At 55.8% G+C, this 22,409-nt stretch overlaps 2 protein-coding genes across 9 annotated transcripts in view; one reads left to right on the forward strand and one right to left on the reverse strand.

The window, feature by feature from the left end:
* The first annotated feature begins 5,751 nt into the window (after window positions 1-5,751).
* CCDC74B (coiled-coil domain containing 74B) lies at window positions 5,752-11,961 on the forward strand. 6 transcript variants are annotated; one of them, XM_081037675.1, is made up of 9 exons: window positions 5,752-6,088; window positions 7,266-7,310; window positions 8,407-8,466; window positions 9,403-9,565; window positions 10,184-10,406; window positions 10,501-10,580; window positions 10,661-10,717; window positions 10,854-11,037; window positions 11,734-11,961. In XM_081037675.1, exons 1-8 carry the CDS (start codon window positions 5,830-5,832, stop codon window positions 10,990-10,992), a joined length of 1,026 nt encoding a protein of 341 aa, XP_080893801.1. In that variant the 5' UTR covers window positions 5,752-5,829; the 3' UTR covers window positions 10,993-11,037; window positions 11,734-11,961. The 6 variants fall into 6 exon arrangements, with proteins under 6 accessions (XP_080893801.1, XP_080893803.1, XP_080893800.1 ...); XM_081037677.1 differs by having other exon boundaries at window positions 10,217-10,406; XM_081037674.1 differs by lacking the exon at window positions 11,734-11,961 and having other exon boundaries at window positions 10,854-11,215.
* The window catches only part of MED15 (mediator complex subunit 15), a 59,974-nt gene continuing 49,492 nt past the window's right edge, over window positions 11,928-22,409 (reverse strand). Inside the window, exons 9-18 of one of the 3 annotated variants that reach the window (XM_081037671.1) lie at window positions 21,958-22,077; window positions 16,877-17,013; window positions 16,653-16,780; window positions 16,313-16,447; window positions 16,172-16,235; window positions 15,075-15,141; window positions 14,442-14,602; window positions 14,197-14,363; window positions 13,610-13,708; window positions 11,928-12,894 (exon numbers count right to left, since the gene is read on the reverse strand). In XM_081037671.1, coding sequence (XP_080893797.1) covers window positions 12,758-12,894; window positions 13,610-13,708; window positions 14,197-14,363; window positions 14,442-14,602; window positions 15,075-15,141; window positions 16,172-16,235; window positions 16,313-16,447; window positions 16,653-16,780; window positions 16,877-17,013; window positions 21,958-22,077 — 1,215 coding nt within the window. In that variant the 3' untranslated portion in view covers window positions 11,928-12,757. Of the gene's footprint in view, window positions 12,895-13,605; window positions 13,709-14,196; window positions 14,364-14,441; window positions 14,603-15,074; window positions 15,142-16,171; window positions 16,236-16,312; window positions 16,448-16,652; window positions 16,781-16,876; window positions 17,014-21,957; window positions 22,078-22,409 lie in introns of all 3 variants that reach the window. The other 2 variants (XM_081037673.1, XM_081037672.1) reach the window with 2 other exon arrangements.

A 22,409-nucleotide genomic window follows, 5' to 3' on the forward strand; every position in this document is an offset into this window, starting at 1 on the left:
TGGATGTAAAGAAACCTGTTCTTGGCCCTGAGTCTTGCAGTGCCTGGGCTCTGCCTCCAGGGTGGTCCCCTAGAGTCCCCAGTACTTAGGGACTGCAGGTGGCCACTGGGTACCCTGTTCCTCCCCCAGGGGTCTGGATTCACTTACAGAAGCAGCAGGCCGAGGCAGATTGGACACAAGTGACTGATGGGGACAGCGGGCCCCCAGAGGTTTGAGGAAGCAGGCTCAGCGTGGGCCTTGGCCGGCACAGGGCCCACGCTGGATCTAAGCTCTTGAGAATGTTGCCTTCTATTCAGCACGTCAGAGTTGGTCTTAATACAAAACACTGGCAGTCCTGGGACGTGTGTAGCACATTCTGTGGCTTCTGGAAGCTCAGAGGGTCGCATGTGCAGCTGGGAACTGAACTGTGCACTTAGCCCCAGGAGTGCGCTGGCCTTAGTGTTCATGTCCCCCTTTCCCTGGGCAGGGTAGTTGCTTTGGGTCAAGTGTGGTGGAAATGAGAAATAACCGTGGTTTCTACAATCAGCGTTGGCAAATTACTGACTTTTGTTACCGGATGCATTGAATCGAGAAGAGAGGAACACACCACGAAATGATGGCCTGGGCTCGGATGTTAAGTATGGCACCATTTCCCCACCATACCCGTTTTTGCAGCTCTCTCTGATGGAAGTTCACCCCTGCCCACGATGGTGGGGTACCGCCCCCTTGACCATTATGGCTTTACTAGTTCCCTACGCACAACCTTCCTGTCTGCATTCATTTCTCTCGTGCTTTTTTCTTCTGAAAACATTCTCCAACACCCTAAAAAGCAAAACTCTGCTTCACCCACACATCTTACTATGTGCACCCTCAGCTGTGCTGGGGATACAGGACAGGCAGGACCACCCACTGTTCTGGGACCTTGTAGTGCAAAGCCCAGAAGTCATGAAGAACCAAGAACAGTAAGGTCAAGAGGAAACAGTTCCAGTGGTTGGGGGCCTGGAGGGTGGCATTGGGGAGACCAGATGGCACATGGGAAGAATAACCTGCAGCACACTGGCTTGTGCCTGAGAAGCCAGGAGCAAAGTCGGTGGCTGGGGTGCCAGCTGCTTCCGGATGAAGGTGATGGGGTCTGACAGTCACTGGTTCAAGTTCAAGTTTGTCAGGAGCTTTCATTCGGGTGCGAGAGGACTGGAGGGAGGAGAGCCAAGGCAAAGTGCAGCTGGGGTTATGCACGGCTGTGGGGTGCACAGGCCTGCTGGGGGGGGCGTGGCTATGGAGAGGAGCAGGCCTGGGGGCAGGAGCTGGGTCTGTGGCGCATCGAGGAGGAAATGGCTATCCCGTGGGGGAGGCTTTTGGCCCCGGCTCAGGGTAGGTTAGGCTGGAGACGGGAGTTCTAGCCGAGCCATTCTCTATCCCTCCCAGAAGCCTCAGGAGTGGGTTAGGTGAACTGCTTCCACCAGGCCAAATCCAGCCCATGTGGGCCCGGCCTTCTGGCAGCACTGGGCACAGGACCGCAGCTCCGTGGTTCTGAGGTTTTGCTCTGCCTCCAAGACTCACCAGCCCACGAGGCTGTACTGTACCTTGGACATGCTGGACCCACTGTCTTTCATGACCCACTTATCTAATGGCATTTGGTAATCTCCCAATCTAAGCATATTGTGTTCTACAGAACACCATGTGGAGAGTTCCGAGTGTGCATCTGAAATCTCCATTAAGATCTATGTTTGAGGCAGCCAAGTGAGGTGGATGAAGCCAGCTTTCTGTTTCCCCCACCCCACCCGCTTACTCCTCAGTGGCACATTTCAACTCACTGTCGAAATGTGCAGTCGGCTGTGGTTCTCGGGCCAGGTCTCTGAATGTCTGCCCACCCTCCCCTCAGACAGCTGGTGTCCACCTATCCACACGTGCAGTCATCACTCCCTCTAGGGAGCCTCACCCACCCACCAACCAAATTGTCCTCCTCCCGGGTGGGATGAAGTGCCCTCCGTACTTACCCACCATTCCACAAACGACAGCAGAGGGGCTTCTTTAGCACTTGCTTGGTCCTGGGCCCTTCAAGATGCTGAATAAATAAATACTTGTGACCTGAATCTCCAACTAGCATGTTTGCTCCTCAAGGACAAATATTATATTTCACTCATTTTTTTAGCTCCCGCACTGTGCAAGCTCATAGTAGCTGCCCGACAAGTACATTTGTTTGACAAATACTTATACCTATTATATATCCAGCTCCTAACATCTCAGGAGTCAAAATAAGAACTTGGATAAATGAATTTGATACATAAAGAGAAAAGGATTGGGACCAGGAGAAGGGCTCTTCAGTCTAAAGTTGAATGACAATTATCGGGAAAAACATGGTCACTGCGTTGGAAGGCATCTCTGTCCAATCATTCAGATCATAGACCCAGGTATGAAAGCTAAAACTATAAAACTGTGAGGAGAATACATAGGAGTAAGTCGTCACGACTTTGCATTAGTCAATGGTTTTTTAGATGTGACACCAAATGGATAAGCGACAAAAGAAGACATAAATAAATTGGATTTCATCAAAGTTAAAAATTTTTATACTGCAAATGATACTATTAGGAAAGCCAAAAGACAACCTACAGAATGGGAGAAAATATTTGCAAATTATATTTGATAAGGCAGTTTTATCTAGAATATACAAAACATTCTTACAATTCAACAATAAAATGGTGTATGGAATCCAAATGTAAAACACGCATAGACGAAGGACTTGCATAGATATTTCTCCAAAGAAGATAAACAAAAATGGCCAAGAAGCACAGGAAAAGATGGTCAGCATCACGAGTCAGGAGGGAAATGCAAATCAAAACCACAATGAGATATTATCTCACAGTCACTAGGATGGCTGTCAGACATACAAAAACCAGAGTTGGTGACATGGAGAAATTGGAACCCTCACACATTGCTGGTGGGAATACAAAATGGTGCAAGTTTTGGCAAGCTCTCAAAAAGTTAAACATACACACAAAAACTTGCACACAAATGTTACAAGTAGAGAACGTGCACCGTGAACAAAAGGGAGCTACCTTGGCAAGCCTGACAAGCTCAATAACTGAAAGTAACTACATGGGATGTTTTGATCATAAAGGAGTCCTAACTGAGTGGGTTATAATCAGAAATCACGTCCTAAGGCTTGTATAATAATCTTTACTTTGAGCAAGCTCTATCCATTGTTTTTGTGCTTGAAAGGTCAGAATGATCTCTTCTCCAGACCTCCAGAGATAAACACCCCTGGTATCAGAGCAAGACAACTCCATTTCTCATTTTTATCTACCTGCATACTTCTGTAAACTATGTATGTGAAATGTTACCTGTCCTGCACCCACCAAAGCAAAAGAAGTATGTATCTCTCCATTTTACTTTTTATTCAATCCTAGAGGTTTCCCTGCTTTATTTTCTTCTCTGTCTTTAATCTGCCACCAGTGGATTTCACGTAACCCTCCTTACGTCTTCTCCTTTGATTCTAATGTATAAAATAAACTGCAAAACTGTTATTCCTTTGAGATTTTGCTTCTGGGACTGGCCCCTAAAACTTGACTCAAATACTTTTTTTTTTTTTTTGGCAGCGAGTTTGTGCTTCATTGGTGCTCAGACCTCCCACAGTAGGTACAGCTGCTCCTTCCACTACTTTTTTTTTTTTTAATTATTTTGTTTTTAAATTTTATTGAGGAATATTGGGGAACAGTGTTTCTCCAGGGCCCATCAGCTCCAAGTTATTGTCCTTCAATCTAGTTGTGGAGGGCGCAGCTCAGCTCCAAGTCCAGTTGCCGTTTTCAATCTTCAGTTGCAGGGGGCGCAGCCCACCATCCCATGCGGGAATTAACCGGCAACCTGATTGTTGAGAGCTCGCGCTGTAACCAATTGAGCCATCCGGCCGGCCCTCTGGCAGCTCATTGTCTTCAACATAGCTGTGGAGGGCGCTCACTGGCCCATGTGGGCATCGAACCGGCAACCCTGTTGTTCAGAGCTCACACTCTAACCAACTGAGCCATCTGGCCGCCCCAGGTGCTGCTTCTTGGTCTTCAGGTTCTCTCGCGATTGTTGAGCCAGCAGCGCATGGCAAGTATTTGAGCTCACTGGGCAGGAGGCTGCTCCGGTGGATTGTGCAGCCCTGGCCACAAGGAAAACTACATGTAGAAAAGTAAGGATTTTAAAAAATAATCTGATGGGAAAACATTCTGCATATTTTTATTTCCTTTATTTTTTACAAGTAAGCATTTTTTCATGTCAATTCATCCTATGTATTTCGTGAATTGCCTATTAATGTCCTTGCTTATTTTTTTCTATGAGGGTGTTAATTTTTCTTAGAATTTTATTTGGTTTAATTTTTATTTTTTATCAGAGCAATAAATATATCTAATTTAAAAATTCAAAGAGTACTCTCAGGATTGTGGGGAAACACTAGCACTCTCCTGCCTTACTCTTCTTCTCCCAACTAACATCAGAAATGAAAGAGGATTGACACCTATGTAATTTTACTAACCATTGTCACCCCATTGAATTTTAGTTACAAAAAGGAAAAGAAATGAAAGGGGCCATCGCTACTGAACCCATGCACATTAAAAGGATAATGAACTATATTCTGGCTTTCTAGAGGCAATTCTTTCTATTCTCTCAGCTATTTCTTCTGATATTCATCTCCATATCTCTAAATAATATTCTTTAATTTCTACTTTCTTGATTATTTTAAATATTACATACTGACTTCTGATGGAACATAACAAGTTAACACAACGCACCCACCTGCCTCACCCATATACACAACCCCCTAACCCTAGCATAGTTTGTGCCACACACAATTTCTGATTAAATTGATACTTAATATTCATATTACTAGGACTATGTAATTACTGTTTACTGATGAGCTATGTAGTTCTCTTCTTGTGTACAGCATTTTGTTTGTCCAGGAGTTAGTAATTGGCCTATTTGTTCATTTGCTTCCTTTTCTATGTACTGTGACTAATTCTTCCTAAACTCTCTGAATGAACTGGGGCGAGATGTGGTCAAATTCATCAGGTAATCTACTGATTCCATCTGTGTTCCCCTTGACCGCATTGCTCCTTAGCTTTTGATTTTCCCACCCAACCTGGCTGGCCTGGTCTTCAGGCGAATCTCACAACAGCCATGCTGAAATTTTTCTTTACCATCATCCTGGTTATTCATTATTGATTCAGCTTCTCTAACAGATATATGCCTATTCACATTATCTACTTATGAGTTTTGGTAGATGTGTTTTTCAAGGCATCGATCCATTTCATCTAGGTTTTCAAATGTGTGGGCATAGAGTTGTTCATAATATTCCTTTATTGTCCTTTTCATGTCCATGAGTTCAGTAGTGGTGGCCCCTCTTTCATTTCTGATGTTAGTGATTTGTGTCTTTTTTCTTTTTTCTTAGTTATCTTGGCTAGAAGTTTATCAATTTTATTGATCTTGTCAAAGAACCAACCACCTTTCGGTTTTGTCAATTTACTGATTTACTGTTTTCAATTTGTAATCGAATCATCTATTTAAAAAGTGAACTATTAAAACACAACAAACAAAAATAAAAATTAAAGCTTACTGTAAAGGCAGAGGATTATCTGACGTTTAATTAAGCCAGAAGGATGCCTTTTTAAGTCAGGGAACACTCACCCAGGCAGAACAAGGCCCCCAGGCCCCGCCCCCACCCGCACACCACGCCCCTTGGGCGCCCAGGACCTGACGATTCACGCCCCGCCCCCTCAGTCGCGCCCGTTTCCTTGGCGACGCGGCTCAGGCCAGGGCAGCCGGGCCACAGAGTGGACTAGCGGCGGCGGCAGGAGAGACGGCGGCAGCGGCTCCATGAGCATCGTGGGGGTGGCGGCCGGGCACCGGCCCTCTAGCTCTGGGACTTCGGGCCTCCGGGGCGCGTTGCGCTCTCGCCAGCGCCCACCCGCGGTCCTCCAGCACCCGGGGCCGCATGGCGCGCACGTCGGGCTCAGCGAGACGCAGAAGCGGGTCCTGGACCTGGAGAAGAGCCTGCAGTTCCTGCAACAGCAGCACTCGGAGACGCTGGCCAAGCTCCACGAGGAGATTGAGCACCTGAAGCGGGAGAATAAGGGTAAGTCCGGGCGGCGGGGCCTGAGAGAGGCGCAGCCCCTGCCTCCCGGGTACCTTCCCAGGGCCTTCAGCACAGATACAGCGCACGGACTCGAGAACACGCAGGGTTTAGGGAGGACACAGGGCAGCGAGCTTCACCCCGGGTCCTGCCACGGGGGCCTGCGCCCCTTCCCCAGGCCCCAAACCCCGGGTCCTCATGGCAGGTGCCTTGCTGGCCATCTGCCCATCTGGCCGGGACTGGTCTGGCTGCGTCATTTCCCACCGCCACCCAGCCAGCTGTCTCCTCTGTGTGCAGGGCCGGCCCGCCTTCTTTCGAAAACAAAATTTTTATTGAAGTAAAACATAATACCCCTAAAAGTAGGAGTATGCAGCTCAATTCAATTCCACACACTAAGCACACCCAGATGAAGGGCAGCCATGCTGCTCCAGAAGGATCCTGGGCCCCATACACCTCTGGCCCTGTGCCCTTGAGTCTTCTCAGGGAAGACCTCCCTTCCTAACTTTATACCCCACCTGTCTCCTCACCCCCATCGGCCCAGCCTAAAGCGGAGCTTGAGGCCTCCACGAGGGGACCCTGCTCCTCTCTCTGGCCTTCCTCATGCTTTAGCTACAGCTCTTTGCCTGCACATCTGGGTTTTTCACTCCCCTCCTTTCACTTGCTTTCACTCTCCTGCTGCCTCTAGCGGAGTGCCAAGCACTGCATTATTGGGTATCCATTATGTCAGGACCCTCCCGTCCCCATGTCTTCTTGAGTCTCACCCCGGTCCCGCCCTGATGCCCAGGCTGGATGTTTCCAGCCCGCATCTTGGGCGTTGCACTGACTGCATCTGCTCATCCATGGCCAGGGGCTCCTGGCGTCCTGGGTCATCCTGACTCTCCCCTGCACCCCTAGAATCATGCCCCCCACCTGGCAGAGGGTACCCTGTAGATGTCATGGACAAAGGGTGGGACTTCAGGCAGGGCTCTGAAGCAGGGGCGTTAGCTCAGGGAACAGCCAGAGCATTCCCAGCCCTAGGGTGCCCCAGGCTAAGGCTTGGCCCATGGGGCAGTGTCCTGGCAGCCAAGGTCATGAATGAGGTCTCTCCGGGACTCAGCAGGGAGGGAATGGGTAGGGCAAGCCAGCTTCTCTCAAAACGGCTATGGCTTTGAAAATGATGAGAGCATATGCTTGCTTTCAGATCTCCATTACAAGCTAATAATGAATCAGAAGCCACAGAAAAAAGGTGAGACTGAGAACCTCACTGCCTGATGGGAGGTTAACTGCTGTTAAGAGCGGCCCCTCCAGACTGCCTGTGCCCACCGAGCTGCACTGGCCCACGAACTATCCCAGTGGGGAGGGGTCCTGGGGGACCTGGACAGACGCCACTGCCCCCAGTCATGGTCTGGGTGATAGACACAGCAGGTACCACTCCAGGGGAACCCACGGTCTGTGCAGTAGGGTCAGTGGGCAGAGCAGCTGGGGGTGGGGGCTGCCCAGAGCCTCCCCCTGCCGCACTACCCTGGTAGACTTTTATTTGGCTTGCTGCTCTGGCTGGCCGCAGGTTCCCTCTGAAACGCTGGGGAGCGCAGCACAGCCCCCAGCACAGCCCTAGCCCTGTGGCTCTGGGCACACGCCTCCCTCGGAGGCTCCCTGCTATCTCTGTAGAGACAGTGGGGCCTTGGGGGAAGGAAGCGCAGAAGCAGAGACCTGCAGCCACTTGTCTGTGGCCCTCCTCATCTGTGGCCCACTCACTTTGCTTGTCCGCCAGCCCAGCCCAGGGACGCCCAGGTTGAATCTTGGGGTTGCTCTCCCCGTTAACGTTTGGGCCAGGTGGACTGAGTGGTGCCAGCCTGGAATGCCTGTCTGGCGGGTACCCAGGGCTTTCCCTTCCTGGGGGACAGAGATGGGATGGTGGGGGCCCTTCTCTGGTGGGGCGGAGTAGCTATAGCGAGCTAGCCGTCGTGGGCACACAGGAAGGCCTGTTTAGCAGTCCCAGTCCAGCAGTGTGACGAGTTCCCTGAAGGGACATTGGGAAAGGGTCTGTTGCTTCAGGACCTGCTGCTTCGAAGGTCCCACCCCCCAGCTTTTTGGATGGCCCTTCTGGAAACCACCTTTCCTACAGCCTCGGCTCCCTCTGGCACTGGCTAGGTCTGGGGCGGCCTCACCAGGGTTGGGGAGGGCTCTGCATGAATGACCGAGTCGGGGCCTGCAAGGCCAGGCGGCAGGCACGGGTGGGCCTGACCCCTCACCCACGGCAGATGTGCAGAAGCCTCTGGAGAAGCTGGGATGGAGGCGTCACTGCTGCCATGTTGGGGTGACCCCTATGCATTCTCCCACAGGCAGCATCTCCAATTCCAGCTTTCAGTCAATCAAGTCTGTCTCGAATTCAACGGTGTCAGGTGAGCGTGCAGCGCCCCCCATGTGCTCAGGGTTGGGGGAGGGGCATGTGCCTCCTTTGGCCTGGGCCCTAAAAGCCCTTCGTGGGCCTCTGCTGGGCAGCCCTTGGGGGAGTGCCTTTGCCAGGCCCCATGGACTTGGGGGTTATGGGGCCAAGGACGGTGTGGCGAACTGAAAGCAGGAGGCTGAGGATGGGTGGGACGGGACCTTGGGATGGCTGGAGGGAGGCTGCGAAAGCCGGGCGGGCCTGGCTGCAGTGTGTTGTCACTGGGAGCACGAGGTCCCACGGCAAGCCCACCCGGGGGCATTGTGGGGGGCAGTCAGATTCACTGACAGGAGCCCTGAGTGCCCCCCAAGCCTCCCTAAGTGGCCTTTCGAGTCCTCGCAAAGCAGGCAGGATGTAGGTGGCGGTGGCCCTGCCTGTGGAGCATGGGCTTGTGGTGCGCTTTGCAGCAGGAGGGGAGCCGGGAGCCTCTTGTCCCCACTCTGCCTCCCTGAGGTCGGGCATCCTGACCAGGAGGGGCCCCTGCCTTTCTAAGTAGGACCTAGGCGGGCCATGGGCCTCATCCTGGGGAAGTAAACCTGTGCGGGCTGGGTCCAGACCTCTCGTTCAGTTTTATTTTGCCCCAAACGAGGTGCTGCTTCAGAGCTTGGGAAGAGCTCGTGGGGCTACTCCCCCCACCCCCGGGATTTCCCGAGCCCTGGGAGGAGACTGGCTGGTTTCAGGTGTGTCAGAGCTTTCAGAAGGAATTCCCACAGGCTTCGTCCTGACCCTCATTCATGTTTCCCAGCAGGAGGCTCTGTTACCATCTCCCCTTTACCAGGAGGAAACTGAGGCAGGGGGCAGGGCTCCTTGGGTGCACACAGCCAAGCTGGAGGACTTGGGCACCGGCGCTTGACGCCCGCAGTGACTGGCCCTGTCTGGGTCTGACCTATAGCCAACTCTCAAGGCAAGGCTAGACCCCAGCCCAGCTCCTTCAAGAAGCAAGACTCGAAAGCTGACGTTGCCCAGAAGGCGGACCTGGAAGGGGAGGCCCCGGCTGCTGCCGTGCTTCACAGCGGCAAGCTGGACAGAGCCTCGGGGACACAAGGGCCGGCCAAGTAAGGCATTTAGTGGGTTCACACCCTGGAACCAGCCCATCGCTTTGCCTTCTAAATGGGACAGCCTCCACAATGAACTAAGCTGGGGGTCCCGCAGGGTCCTGAGCCTACACGAGGGCCAGTGGCAGCCCCTAAACCGTTTTCTCAAAGAATCTAGCCTTGAACTGAGTTTGCTTTGCACTGAGGACAGTGAGTCAGGTTTCCAGGTTCCACCCTGGAAAACTCGCTCGGCCTTTGGCACAGTCTTCAGGACAGAGCAGGACGAGGCTCTGGGGACACCCCATTTCGGGGACTTCCCTGGCAAGCAGCAGTGAGCCTGGACTTTGAGCCTTCCAGGTAGTGGTCAGCAGGGCAGGTCCTGCTTCTCTGCATAGGCCTTAGATTGCCGGTTTGGGGTCAGGACAGCTGGAACCACATCTGAGCCTCGGGGCACCTTGTGGTGGGGGGGGTGGGCCCAACTCACAGCTGGCCCCAGAGACCCCCGCCTGGTGCCTGGAGCACCCTGGTCAGCAGAAGACAGCCAGGCCACCAAGGCGGCTTGTCAATGCCCCCCTTCCCTACACTGGCCTCACATGGGTGAGGGCACTGCGTGAGGTGGTGGGTGCTTACACCTGGCAGGCCACCTCTGGGCTGCTGCAATGACCGTTTCAGAGATGAGGAAGTGGAGACCTTTAATCCAGAGTCCACCGCGGTGGCGGGCAGCCAGCACAAGGGCAAGCAGGTGACAGGGGCACCCTCCTTGATGAGCCTGCCCCCCAACTTGCGCAAGCCCACCTCGTTTCAGCAGTGTGAGGTGGTCATCCGCCAGCTGTGGAACGCCAATCTCCTGCAGGCCCAAGAGGTGAGGCTTGGGCAGTGGGGGCTGGGGGTGGGGGAGGGGTGGCCCAGGTGCTTCTGCAGCCTGGGCCACCATGCCTCTTCTTCCTGCCTTTCAGCTGCAGCACCTCAAATCTGCCCTAGAGGGGACCAAGAGGCCTAAGGCTGCCCCGGAGGAGGCTGGACTGAATTCTTCCAAGTTAGTGCTTGGAGCGCCCTCACCCCAACATGGCAGGCCTAGGCACGTGGGGCTCACTGCTGACTCTCTTCCTTCACCAGGGACCAGGAGACTATGCAGCTCCCCAAGGTCCCCACCAAGGGCATCTCAAAGAAATGGTGAGTCTCGGGCACATGGAGGGTGTGGCGCCCACAATGAGGGGAGGCTGGGTGCAGCAGAGCAGGCCCCGGCTCCGGGCTGTGCTGGCGGCCGCTCCTAGCCCCAGCTCCACTGCCCACCCTCTGCCCCCGCCAGCCTGATCCTGAGCCCAGTGCCCATGGCAGAGCGCGCCATCCTGCCCGCGCTGAAGCAGACCCTGAAGAGTAACTTTGCCGAGAGGCGGAAAAGGCTGCAGGTTGTGCAGAGCCGACGGCTACACCGCTCTGTGCTCTGAGCGCCCCTGTGCAGCCCCAACCACAGCTGGAGACACCCTCTCTAGGTAGCATTCCAAAAGAATTCTAATTCCACATAAACCAAACTCACGGCAGATAAAGTCCTTGGTCTCAGAACTGAGAAACTGTTTTCTTGCTCAGTATTTTGCTATTCTGCCTTTACACAAAACCATGATGTGGGTATTACCGCACCTGTTGAAGATGAAATAAAGCTCGTTTCTTCCAGTTCTGAGTATAGTCCCTGATGGCTGTCAGGTGTCACTGCCCCAGAAGGGCCCCTAGCTCTACTCGTAATTGGTGGGGAGGAACCTGGCAGCTGCCCTAAAAAACAAACTTAGACATAGCAGCGCTGTCTTCTTGGAGCACAGGCTGTCCCGGCCCAGCCCTTCCAAACACAAAGGAACTCAGGGTCACCTGCCTGACCAGACACTCCTGAGGACAGGAGTCCTCCTGCCTCAGTGACAGCCTGTGTCCACATCGACAGAGACGATGAGCCACCCCGCTGAACATACCTTCCTCTTGTGGAAGGGGAGAGGGGAGAGGGCGTGGTCCTCTCCAGGGTACTGGGGCCCCACCCAGTGAGGGCCTTGTGTCACTCCCCTCAAATGTCACAACAGCAGCTTCGCAGTACGTCTCATGCGTGTGGCCCATCGAGTCAGCACTGAACGTCACCAGACAGGAGTGTCTTGGCCACACTGGCTGCGTCCTCAGAGCTAATCTCTGCCTCTTTCCGCTTTTCCAAGTTCCTGTTGGAACTCTGCCAGAAACCTGGGGGTGAAGCACGATGAGGCACCAGCAGTCAGATGAGGGTGACGTAAGGTCTGGGCATCCATCGCCGCCTCCAAGGTGGGGACCTGGCTCAGCCGCGACAGCATCTCTCACTGAGCAGTGGGCCCTGGACTCACAGGGGGTGGGGCACAGTGAAGAGTTCATGACAAACACGGGAATAATAAATTTATTATAAGAATCACAGATGACATGGTAGTGCATATACAAAAGGGGGAACCTCTCGTCACCAGAGGGCCGGCTGATGCCGTCAGGGAGCCCTCACTCCCTGGAGTGGCTCTGAAGACGTCAGGTCTTGAGTATGGCACCTGACCCATGAGTAGGCGCAACTAGTGTGCCCTGTGCCAGGGACAGGGTCCCCCCGACACCTCTGCTCCCTGCTGCCCCCAGGGCTTAATGGGAGAATGCTGTGAGGTTTGAGGTCCAGCTGGTGGTGGGGACTTGCAGCCACCCATAGGCCAGACTTTCCTCTGAGATGCAGCTGGTGCCCCATATGCCAACAGTGGCACGGTCTGAACCCAACTGTGATCAGAGAATTCTGTGTGTTTTAAGGGTTTCCGATGTTCTCCACGTTTCCCTACAGAAACGGGGAGAGTGCTTTCTGGCACACGAACAAGGGGCTCTCACGACGCCTGACTTCTCCCCCACCTGCTAAGGAAGGACATGGGCCCTACAGAGGCCATGGGGACAGCGGCCTGAGGAGCGTAGGTCCAGGGGCACGTCCACCTCCCTGGAGGAACTCCCGTGTTCACCGCTGACGTAGCCAGCTCTGTAGTTACCTGTCCCAGTCCGGAACAAGTGTGGGAAAATGTCTGGTAGGTCCCCAAGGCAGAAGATAAAAGCAGAGAAGCTAACCTAAGCCCAGCTCTCTAAGAGAGCCGACACCTAGAAAGGTCCAACACAAGGCGAGGCTTGTGTCCTCTACGGCCCCGACAAGGCTGCCGCTGAGCCCGTGGTCCCGAGAAGCTGCAGAGGTGGCAGCTAGGCAGCCGACAGGCAGGCTTGGTGGATGCTCTGCGCCCAGGTGTTGAGCAGGGCCGTGACCGAGTGCTTGTCGGGGAGCTGCAGCAGCCTTGACGTCATGCATCGGTGCACCGACTGCAGGAAGGGGTTGGCGTCTGCAACAGAGCAGTGGGCCTTGAGCACTGTGCCTGGACCTCGGCCCACACAAGCCACTCTGGGCGGGGGGGTGGTGGTGGTGGTGCAGCAACTGCCCCCTCAGGCCCAGGGCTGGCATCTGGGGCACTTCACCTAGCCACGGCCACCTGGGATGCCACCTCCCACACACTGCTGGTGGCCAGCAGGCTCTCCTGGGCCGCATGTCATCAGAGAACTAGAATGTAAATGGACCTGGCCCAGGGCTTTCCCTCAGGGACAGCCTAAGGGCCCACTCCTAGTTCTCCATGAGCCAGGATGGAGCTTTAGGGGGACTGTCCCCATCAGTGAAGCCCTCTGGGCCTGTCTTAGAGCCATGTCACCCAGATGGGTCCCCATGAGCCCAAGCTCCTGGGACCCCATGTCAGCCTTGCAGAGGCCACAGGGGCCACTGGCACGGCTGGGTTTGCTCACTCATCACCCACTGCCTATGGCTGCCCTGGAGCTGCAGGGCGGGCACAGGGACACACTGGTGGCTGAGACACTTGTTTTTGTAGTGATTTCTGGGCAACCCGCTCTTGTCCACAAAGGGGGAGCCAGAGGAGGAGATGGAGGGGCCTCAGCTTGAGGGGGGCACATGGAGGAAACTCTGGTTGCCCAGAGCTGACCCCCGCCTGCCCTGGGTCCCCAGGCAGCAGCCGTGAGGCCTTCCCACAGCTGTCCTCTCGGCTCACCCACCGTACTGCCACTGCCGGTCAATCCACAGTGGGCTCTGGGCAGGGTAGTCAGCGGGCACACTGAGCTCCAGCGGTGGCACGCTAGGGAGATCCTTGTCATCTGCAACACAAGAGGCTGCACCTGTGACCCCACCGGCCCCACCCCACGGCCCTGCTCTGAACATTCCAGGAGACTCTGGGGAGCCTGCAAAGCCGGAGGTTGCTCGGCCTCGGCTTCCACATCTCCCCAGGGCCTCAGGCAAGCAGGGCCACAGCTGGACGGGAGGAAGGGGCTTCCCTGGCACACAGGGGAGAGGGGAGAGGGCGTGGGCTCCTGGCCCGGCTCTTGGTACATGTCCTGGGCCAGGTGTGTGAAGGTCGAGGAGGACAACGTGGGCAGGCTTCTGAGGGCAAAAGGACTGTGGGTGTGCTTGTCTGTGGGAGGCCGAGCGCATGTCAGACTGGATGGCACAGTCCTGGGCTGGGCCGGTTCTGAGGAGTGGCCAGGAAGCTTTGTGCCCCCGACCCCGACGGGCCCAGGCAGGCAGGGCACTGGGGCTGCAGGGCTGAGTTCACCCGCGCCAAGCCCAGTCACCCCCGGGTACTCACCCAGCTTGCATATCAGGTGGACAGTGCCATTGTTACTGCAGTGGGAAGGGTCCAAGTTCACCAGGAACTTGGGGTCTAATCTGGCCACCTCCCCCTGCAGCACATTGGGGATACTCTGCCGCTCATCCTCTTCAAACTTGCGCTTCCGGGTACATACCACTGGTGTCCTGCAGGAGGCGGCCGTGGTGACCACACTGGCTGGGCTGTGGCCTGTGGCCTACCACCCTCCGCAAGGCTATACATACGTGATGGGTGGGCCATGGATGGCTGTCATGGCTGGCACGAATGTTCGGTACAGGGAATGGTTGAAGACAGGCGAGCGGATGTTGGCTAGGACGGCATCCAGGAGCGGCTGACACAGGTACTGCTGTTTCGTGGGCGGTACTGGGGGTGGTGGGGGCGTGGGCTGGGAAAGAATGGGCGGGGTCAGTAGCCCACTCTTGGGGAGGATCTCCAGACCCAAGACCATCATCCTCATAGCCAGACTTCCCGAGGCTTCCCCACCCACTGCAGATAAAGATGGACAATCCTGGACACATTCTCCCCAAGTCCCCTCTGCCTGGGGCCTGGCCTGGCTGGGCAGGTGGAGGCAGGATGGTGGAGGCAGCTTCCAGGAACATCTACAAGCCTGGGGGAAACACCCACAGGCCAGGGCCAGAGGGCGACTTTCTTCCACATCCCCAGCACCCACACACAGCAGACCAACCTGGAAGAAGCCTCTGGGCAAGGCCCCACGCTGAGCAGTAAGGCGCTCTGCCCACTCTGGCCGTGAAGGCTGCTCCCAGCCCGTGGGTTGGAGTCACAGTCTGCTGCGCCCTGACTTTCCCAGAGATGCCTGTAGCCCTCCAAACATCACCAGGCCACAGCGCCCTACTCACCACCGCCATGTCATTCTTGAGTTTCTCCAGGGCAATCTCACACTTCTGCAGAGTTTTCAGGGGGCACCTGTGGGGAGAGGCCGCATGGCTGACCCTCTAGAGGATGGGGGAAGGATGCTAGAGGATGCTAGAGGATGGGGGAACCAGCAGTTCTCATGTGCTGGTCCCAACCACTATCCATCTGCCTCCCCTGGAAAGAGCCAGCCCCCAGGCCTTGGCCACTGGAACCTTCCACAGGAACCCCAGCCAGTTGAGCAGCTATTCCCAGACCCAGAGTCTAGGGCAAGGTGGTCCCATCCCCAGGAGCTGCCCAGTCCTGGTCGGCAGAACAAGGTGTATGCGGACTGGGTCAAGGGGAGGGACAGAGGCCAAGCCCCGCCCACCCTGGCCCTATAACCCCAACGAACGGTCAATCCAAGAAGGCCCATTCTACAGCATCTAGCACTCTTTCCAGATAAGGGAAACAGGGAAGACCTTCTAGAAAGACAGCACAGCTTGAGCCAGGGAAAGTAACCCAAGGCCAGTCCATATGCACAGTTGTATGGCGCTGGCCAAACTCTGGCGCTGACAGCAGCCTCAGGGCCGGGGAAGGGGCATGTGTGCCGTGCCGAGAACCTGGGGCTCCAATGCTTCTTAAGGCACCGTTTGTTTCATTTTTACAACGCCTGTGAGTCACAGCTGCCCCCTCCGCAGATGGGGTAACTGAGACCCAGTTGCTTGCTCAAGGCCACTGGCAAGTCAGAGGCAGGGCTGAAGGTCAGACTGAGGCCTGTGTCGGCCGGCTGCACGTGTGAGGGCCACTGCAGGCTCAGACCTGGCCAAAGGCCCAATGAGACACGGCTGACAGCCACAGGGTGGAGGTGTGAGGGCCTCAGCAGCAGCCGAGAGCAGGGCAGAGGCTGTGTGCTGGCCAAGGCAGGGGTGGGGGCCTGGAGCCCCAGCAGACACAACTAAGTAGAGCCCCCAAACCCCCTCTCTAAACTTTGCATCATTACCAAGTGCCCCTCCTAGGCTGGGCCGCCCAAGCACCCAGGGCCCCTCTATGAGCTGTGGGCACAGCACCACGCTTCCCCCAGGGGCCAGAGGACAAAGCTCACCGCTTGGAGGGGTCTGTCAGGATGTCCAGGAGGCTCTTCATCTTACTCAGGTCCTTTTTTCTGTCTGGAACAGAGGAGGGGATGCTAAGACACAGCTGGGGGTCTGCGGGCCCCCCTCGACCCCCCTCGCCCCACCCCTACCTTCATTCTTGTCAATCTTGTTGATCATGCGCCGTAGGGGCTCGATGTACTTGGACAGCTGCTTCAGCTTGTCCAGGTACTGCTGCTCCTCGGCCTGGCTGGAGCCCGCTGGGCTCATGACTGAACTGGGGTTCACTGTAGGACACAGCCTGGTGAGCGCAGCCCAGCCCACAAGGGCCCTGCTCTCTGCAAACCCTCAAGGTAGGGCGCTCGGGCTCAAAGGGGTACAAATTCACTCACCCCCTTCTAAGCCAAGGCCTCGGGAGGATGAGTGGGTGACCCTCAGCGCCTCAACTCCCAGGGCTACATGTGGGTGACACAACGGACAGGCCCTACTTACCAGGGGTGTTTAAAGGTCCCGGGGAGGGGACGCTGAAGTTCTGTGGGGTGCGCGCTGTCACAGGGCTCTGGGAGGGCTGTGGTGAGGGGCTGGGCAGGAAGCTACTGGGGGACGGGGCAGGGCCGGAGCTGCAGCAAATGGAAAAGCAGCATGTCTGTGAGCGTGGGCACCAGGCAGGGCCGCGCTGTGAGCCAGGCAGAGAGGGGCACCCTGGCCAGGCCTACCTGACGTTGGAGTTGGGCTGCGAGCTGGGCTGGCCGGGCTGTGGGGACGGCTGCGGGGGAGGGGGCATCGACTGCGGGGTCTGCACTTGCTGGCTCGGCGACGGCGAGGACAGCATGGTGAGGCTGCTCTGGCTGACCTGGAAGTGGAGGGGGCTCAGCCTGCTCGCCTTCCACTCTCGCTCCCAGCTGCCCATGCCTGACGACCCACCTGTGCACACAGCCCCTTTTCTCTCCCAGCCTCACTCCACACCCTTGTCTTTCTTTGACGCCCTGCTTCTCAACTACTGACACCAGCACAAGCCTCACCCCATGGGCACACACGCACACACAGTGACCAAGGTGCTGGCAGAAAGAGCGGGCTGGGGAGCCCTTGCTCCATGGTGGGGAGACGCATGGAGAACTGGGCCTTCTGTGCTGGGACAGACATCCCCACGTGCCTGCTTCATGGGTGTGGGAGCCTGTGGAGCGGGCGTCCGAGGAAGGCTGATGGCCTCAGATGGCACTGCCTGGCCTCCCCTGGGCTGTGAGCTCTCCTCTGTGGACCCCACTCTGACAGCTGGGGCCATCTTCCCGCGTGCTTCCACGACCCCCTTAGCACCTCGGCCACAGGGGCAGACTGGGTCTTGCCTTAATGGGAGCAAAGAGACCCCTGCGTCAGCCCTCGCCAGCTTGCCTGGCTTAGGGCTCCTCCGCCTGGACCCGCAGGCTCTGCTGAGAGAGTGAGTGGCTCGGCGTCATTGTCAAAAGCCGGTTCCCTGTCTGCTAGCCGGGGCTCACCCTGCTCCCTGTGATCCTCACTGAGGACACAGCGGGGTCAGCTGCACCATTGCCCTCACTGGGGACAATGAACTCCACAGAATGAAGCCACACCAACCAGGAATCAGGGACAAGGACGTGTAAAATAACCACTCTCCACAGGAGAAGCGCAAGAGGGCAGTTCTGGATGGTGAGGACAGCTGTGGGGAGACAGCTGCCTGCCAACCCTGGGGGTCCAGACTCCCCTGGAATGAACCCTGCAGACAGCTGCCTCGCCCAGTGCCCGGTGAGGGAGGCACAAAGGCCCGACCCCTCACCACACTGGGATCACCCCAAAGGTCCTTCCAGCCTCAGCGTTCCCGAGGCCTGGCAGAGGCTTCTCCCACCGCCTAGTCAACCCCCTGCAGGCTGAGCACCCCCTCAGAGGCTGCTTCCTGGAGCCTAGCTCACACCCCCACCTCCGGGACCGTCCGGTTCTACAGTCTGACTCCCAGGGCACGCTGGACACCAACGCCATCTGGGGCCACCCCTTCCACCTCTCTCCCACACGCCCTGTGCATGGCGCTGGGCTGCTGCTTTCCAGTGTTCATATCAGGGAGGAGCCAAGGAAAACAGGGTGCCACCCTCCTCGCTGCTTACTCCACTGGCCGGGCAGGGGCGGGCGCAAGGCTCTGCCCTTCCCCCGTACTGCCTGGACAAACTCCTGAGGGGAAACGTCCTTCCCCGCCCACGGAGTGTGCGGGCCGGAGCGGGGCTGCAGGGGCCGGAGAGACCACATCAGACACCTCTAACATGGCTGGGTCAGAGAGGCACCAAACCCGACTGGGATGGGCTGTTCCCACCCTTTGTGACCAGGCCCTGAGCCAGGAATGGAGAAGCTGGAGTGAGCGAGCTCAAGGGAGCAAAATGGTTCCGAGTGTCTCACACTGACATCAGCAAGGGCACGAATGGGCCTGGAGCGGCTTAGTTTGCTGAGCTGAATCAAGTGCAGCAGCTTTCCCCTGTGCAGAACACACCTTCACGGTACCTAGGTGCACTGAGTCCTGGGGCCTCATGGCCTCTGCACTGGAAACTATGTTCTAGAATCTACTCAACTCCCAGGACTAGGAAGGTGAACAGCTCGCCTCAGAAAAGTCCACATAGAACCACATATGGTGCCAAGGAGGCGAAGCAAAGGCCCTGGGGCCCCACTCTGGGCCCAGCCAGCCAGTCAGGCATGGGCAGCCTTCCTGTAAAGCCCTGCTCGTCACCTGCCCGCCGTGCCCTTTTCCCTGACCCCAACCTGCTGCCACTCTCTGTCCTGTAAACCTTGCAGCTGCCTCTTGCCTCGCCCTCTTCCTGTTCGCAGGTCAAACCTCCTCACCTGGGTCCCTGACCACCCGGGCCTCACTCCTCACCCCGACCCCCGCCTGCCCCAGAGAGGTGACTTAGCCTCTGTTCAAGCAGCTGTCCCTTCTAGAACGTGTTCAGCTCTTGTCTGTAGCCTAAAGCTGGTGCTTCTCTGAAGGAGTGGCACCTGTTGGCATGAGGCCACTGCAGTGGGCAGGTCACTTCACAGTTCACTTCCCACCTGAACGTCTGAAGCTGTGTTTTAAGAGGCACCCTCAGCACTCAGACCACAGGGAAATAGTCTGTCTACCCTCTCTGCTTTTGGGGTCCCCGGAGCTACTGAACGCGCACAGCTCCCCCAGGCACGCGACAAAGGGCCTAAGACACTGAAGACCAGCCTGCCCAGGCTGAGGAGAGCAGCTCGGGCCTCTGCCGCTTCCGCAAGCCCACCTCTCGGGTCCAGCCCTAGGCCCGACCCCACTGGCCACTGGGGCCACCACTCACAAGGCTGCTAAGAGAAACCGCTTGGCCTCCGACATCCAATCCAGATCTCTGCATCTGACAGCCCCTCTGGAAAAATGCAGTTCCCGTTGGCAACAAACATTCCCCCTCACAGGCCTTCAGGACACCTCTCGGGGCATCAGTGCCAGGCAGCCCAGGGCTCCTGAATCCCCGTCACCAATGACACACCTGGGATGGGAAGCAGCCACCCAAAGGCCCGCATCAAGAAAGAAGTGGCCTAAAGAAGCAGCTAACGAGACGCTAAGCCCTGGTCTTCAGGTTCATGTCGGGTCCGGCCAGCCTCTGGACTGAAGAGAACAAGATGGCTCTGCTCCCTCCGTTCTGTGATGAGCCCATCAGGGAGAACTATGCTCCAGCTCTGTCTTTCACCTCTCTGGCACATTCTGCCACGGGCATGGGTGTGTCTGTCATGCTACTACTCACAAAGCCACGGGACACGGAGGCTGCACCTCCCAGGGAGGGAGCCTGCCAAGGGCCCCAAACACAGTGACCTGCACATCACGGACAGGAAATGGGAGCTCAGAAGGAAGTGACTTGCTCAAGGTCACATGGCTAGCAGGGGAGTGCAGGTACCTCGGTGCCCTCTGCTTCTTGGGGGAGCAAGGACAAGTGGAACGGAGGTCTGCAGGAAGCAGGATGGAAGGCAGGGTGGAGGCAGAGAGCATGCAAAGGGGAAGCAACCAGAGGCAGGAAGGTGGAGGGGCCACAGGGCAGTAAGGCTGGTCTGGGAGCCTCGTGCTTCAAAGAAACCACAGGAGAGGCTAGTGGCACCACGCACTCCAGCCCTCTTGGGACCACGTGCACCTGTCGGAGATCCCTCGAACTGCCCTGAGTGCCTGGACCCCTGGACATGATATGTCCCCAGGAGTCACTCTCCAGAGCAAAGTGGACTATGAGTCCCCACTGTGGTGCCACCTGCTTACACCCACCAAGGGAGCATTGGGACAGAAACCCATGTCGCCTCTGGACTCCCATACTGGGCACCGTGTCCTGCATGTGCCCGGCACAGAATCCTGCTTGGTCACTGTCATTCAGGTCTGTGAAGACTCCCAGGCACAGCACGAAGATGCAGTCATGGGACACATCCCAGGAACAGGGATTGGAAGAGAGGTGGAGACAGGGAGCCCTGTTTCAAGAAGGGCAGATGGAAGCCTGTTTTCCTGGACCCAGTTTGTTGCCAAAGGAAGGAACAAACCAGACAGGCACCTGCAGAAAGCGCTTCCCAATGAGGGGTACGTGCAGGGGGCTGGGGCAGACAGTGGCCACATGACGCGCCATATGGACGTGCCGAGGTCCACAGGTGCCAGCTGCTGAGAGTTCAGGTGGGACCCTTGTTGGGACAGCAGGGGCGACTCCTGGCTACGTTTTAACGACACATTTCTGGAATAAGCTATCTTTTCTCAGAAGGGACTAGATTAGAAAAGCACTGACACAAAAGCAGCTGCACACCAATTCTGGAACCAGCTCTATGGGAACCGAATGCGCACAGCGTGTCTGGCCATGTGTATGGGGTTGGGGGGAGTGTTGAACTTTGGAAACGTGGGGGAAGGGCAGGGGCTACTATCTGCTAGGGTTATAGATGCATCTCCCTTACAACAGAAAATGAATTTTGAAGTTTTGGCAAATCTGAGGCTTTCACAACAAACCCACTAAAACAGAAAACCTGTAAGATAAGTGAACCTCACCTCCATTTTATTCTCTAAATCTTAGTCCAGTGCCTGGCCCACAGAACGCACATGACTATTTGTTAAACAAATGAATACACCAAAGAAGAATTCCAAATTTCGTAATATAATAGAGAAGCAGAAATTCATATCCTTGAAAAAGTGTAATGTTCACACAAGTCTATCTACCTAGAAAGGGGGGTGTGGATAACAAGTTCTACACTCTGCACAGTAAACTGTAGAACAGCATGGTCCAACAGAACTTCTCACCCCCGCAGACTGACTTGTGAGACAGTCTGTGCTGTCCAGTATGAGTTACTAGCTTCCCCCTGGGGCTACTAGGCACTTGAAATAGAATTTAATTTCAACTAAATGCAACTTGAGGAACTGGATTTTCAGTTCGATTTAACTTTAATTAATTTAAATGTAAATAGCCATGTATGGCTAATAACTATAGCATTAGACAGCATAGCCCTAGAAAGCCAAACTATTTGCTTAGCTTCTGTTTTATTTTACCATGAAAATGACAGCAGCATTACTATGTAAAAATGCTAAAAATTTTAAAAGGTATTTTGTTCCCACCTTCTCCAGAAAATGGAAACGTCAACTATCCAAAATATTAAAATGAAAACAAGCCCAGATATTTTACTCACATCCCCTCAAGAGACACAAGCTGGGTGTGGCCTCATGTAAGCTTGGTTAGGCACTCTGAGAGCCACTGTGAAGGAAGTCACCAAGATTAGTGACCTCACAAAGGCGCTCAGAGGACCCCGAGCTTCCCGGGGGCCCTGGGCGCCACCCCGTAAATACCTGTGCTGAGGGCTGTCCGCCCAAAGGGATGGAGCTTGACGGGACGGCAGACACGGCGGTGGTGGGCGGGAACCGGGCTCTTACTTGCATCCCGCCTTGGGCCAAGGCTGCGGCGATCATCTTGAGGACAGAGGGACAACAGACAAGGTGATCGCAACAAAGAAACGCAGTGCACAGGCAAGTGGAGAGGGGTGTGCAGCCTCCAGGACAAGCAGTGCCCACGGGACTAGGGGCAGCCTGGGAGGGGGTCAAGCCCACAGCACTGAGGCTCATCTACACATCGGGAATCTACGAGGTGGGGTCAAACAATATGGTGAATGTTTAAATAAAAAAACTGTATTACAGTAAAAGACACATTGTCATTAATCCTTCTCAAAGTACCCGCCCTCGCTTCGAACACACTTATCCCATCGTTCTCGCCACTTTCTGAAGCAGTTCTGGAAGTCCCCTTT

This window comes from Rhinolophus hipposideros (assembly GCF_964194185.1).
Source record: "Rhinolophus hipposideros genome assembly, chromosome: 24".
Lineage (NCBI taxonomy): Eukaryota > Metazoa > Chordata > Mammalia > Chiroptera > Rhinolophidae > Rhinolophus > Rhinolophus hipposideros.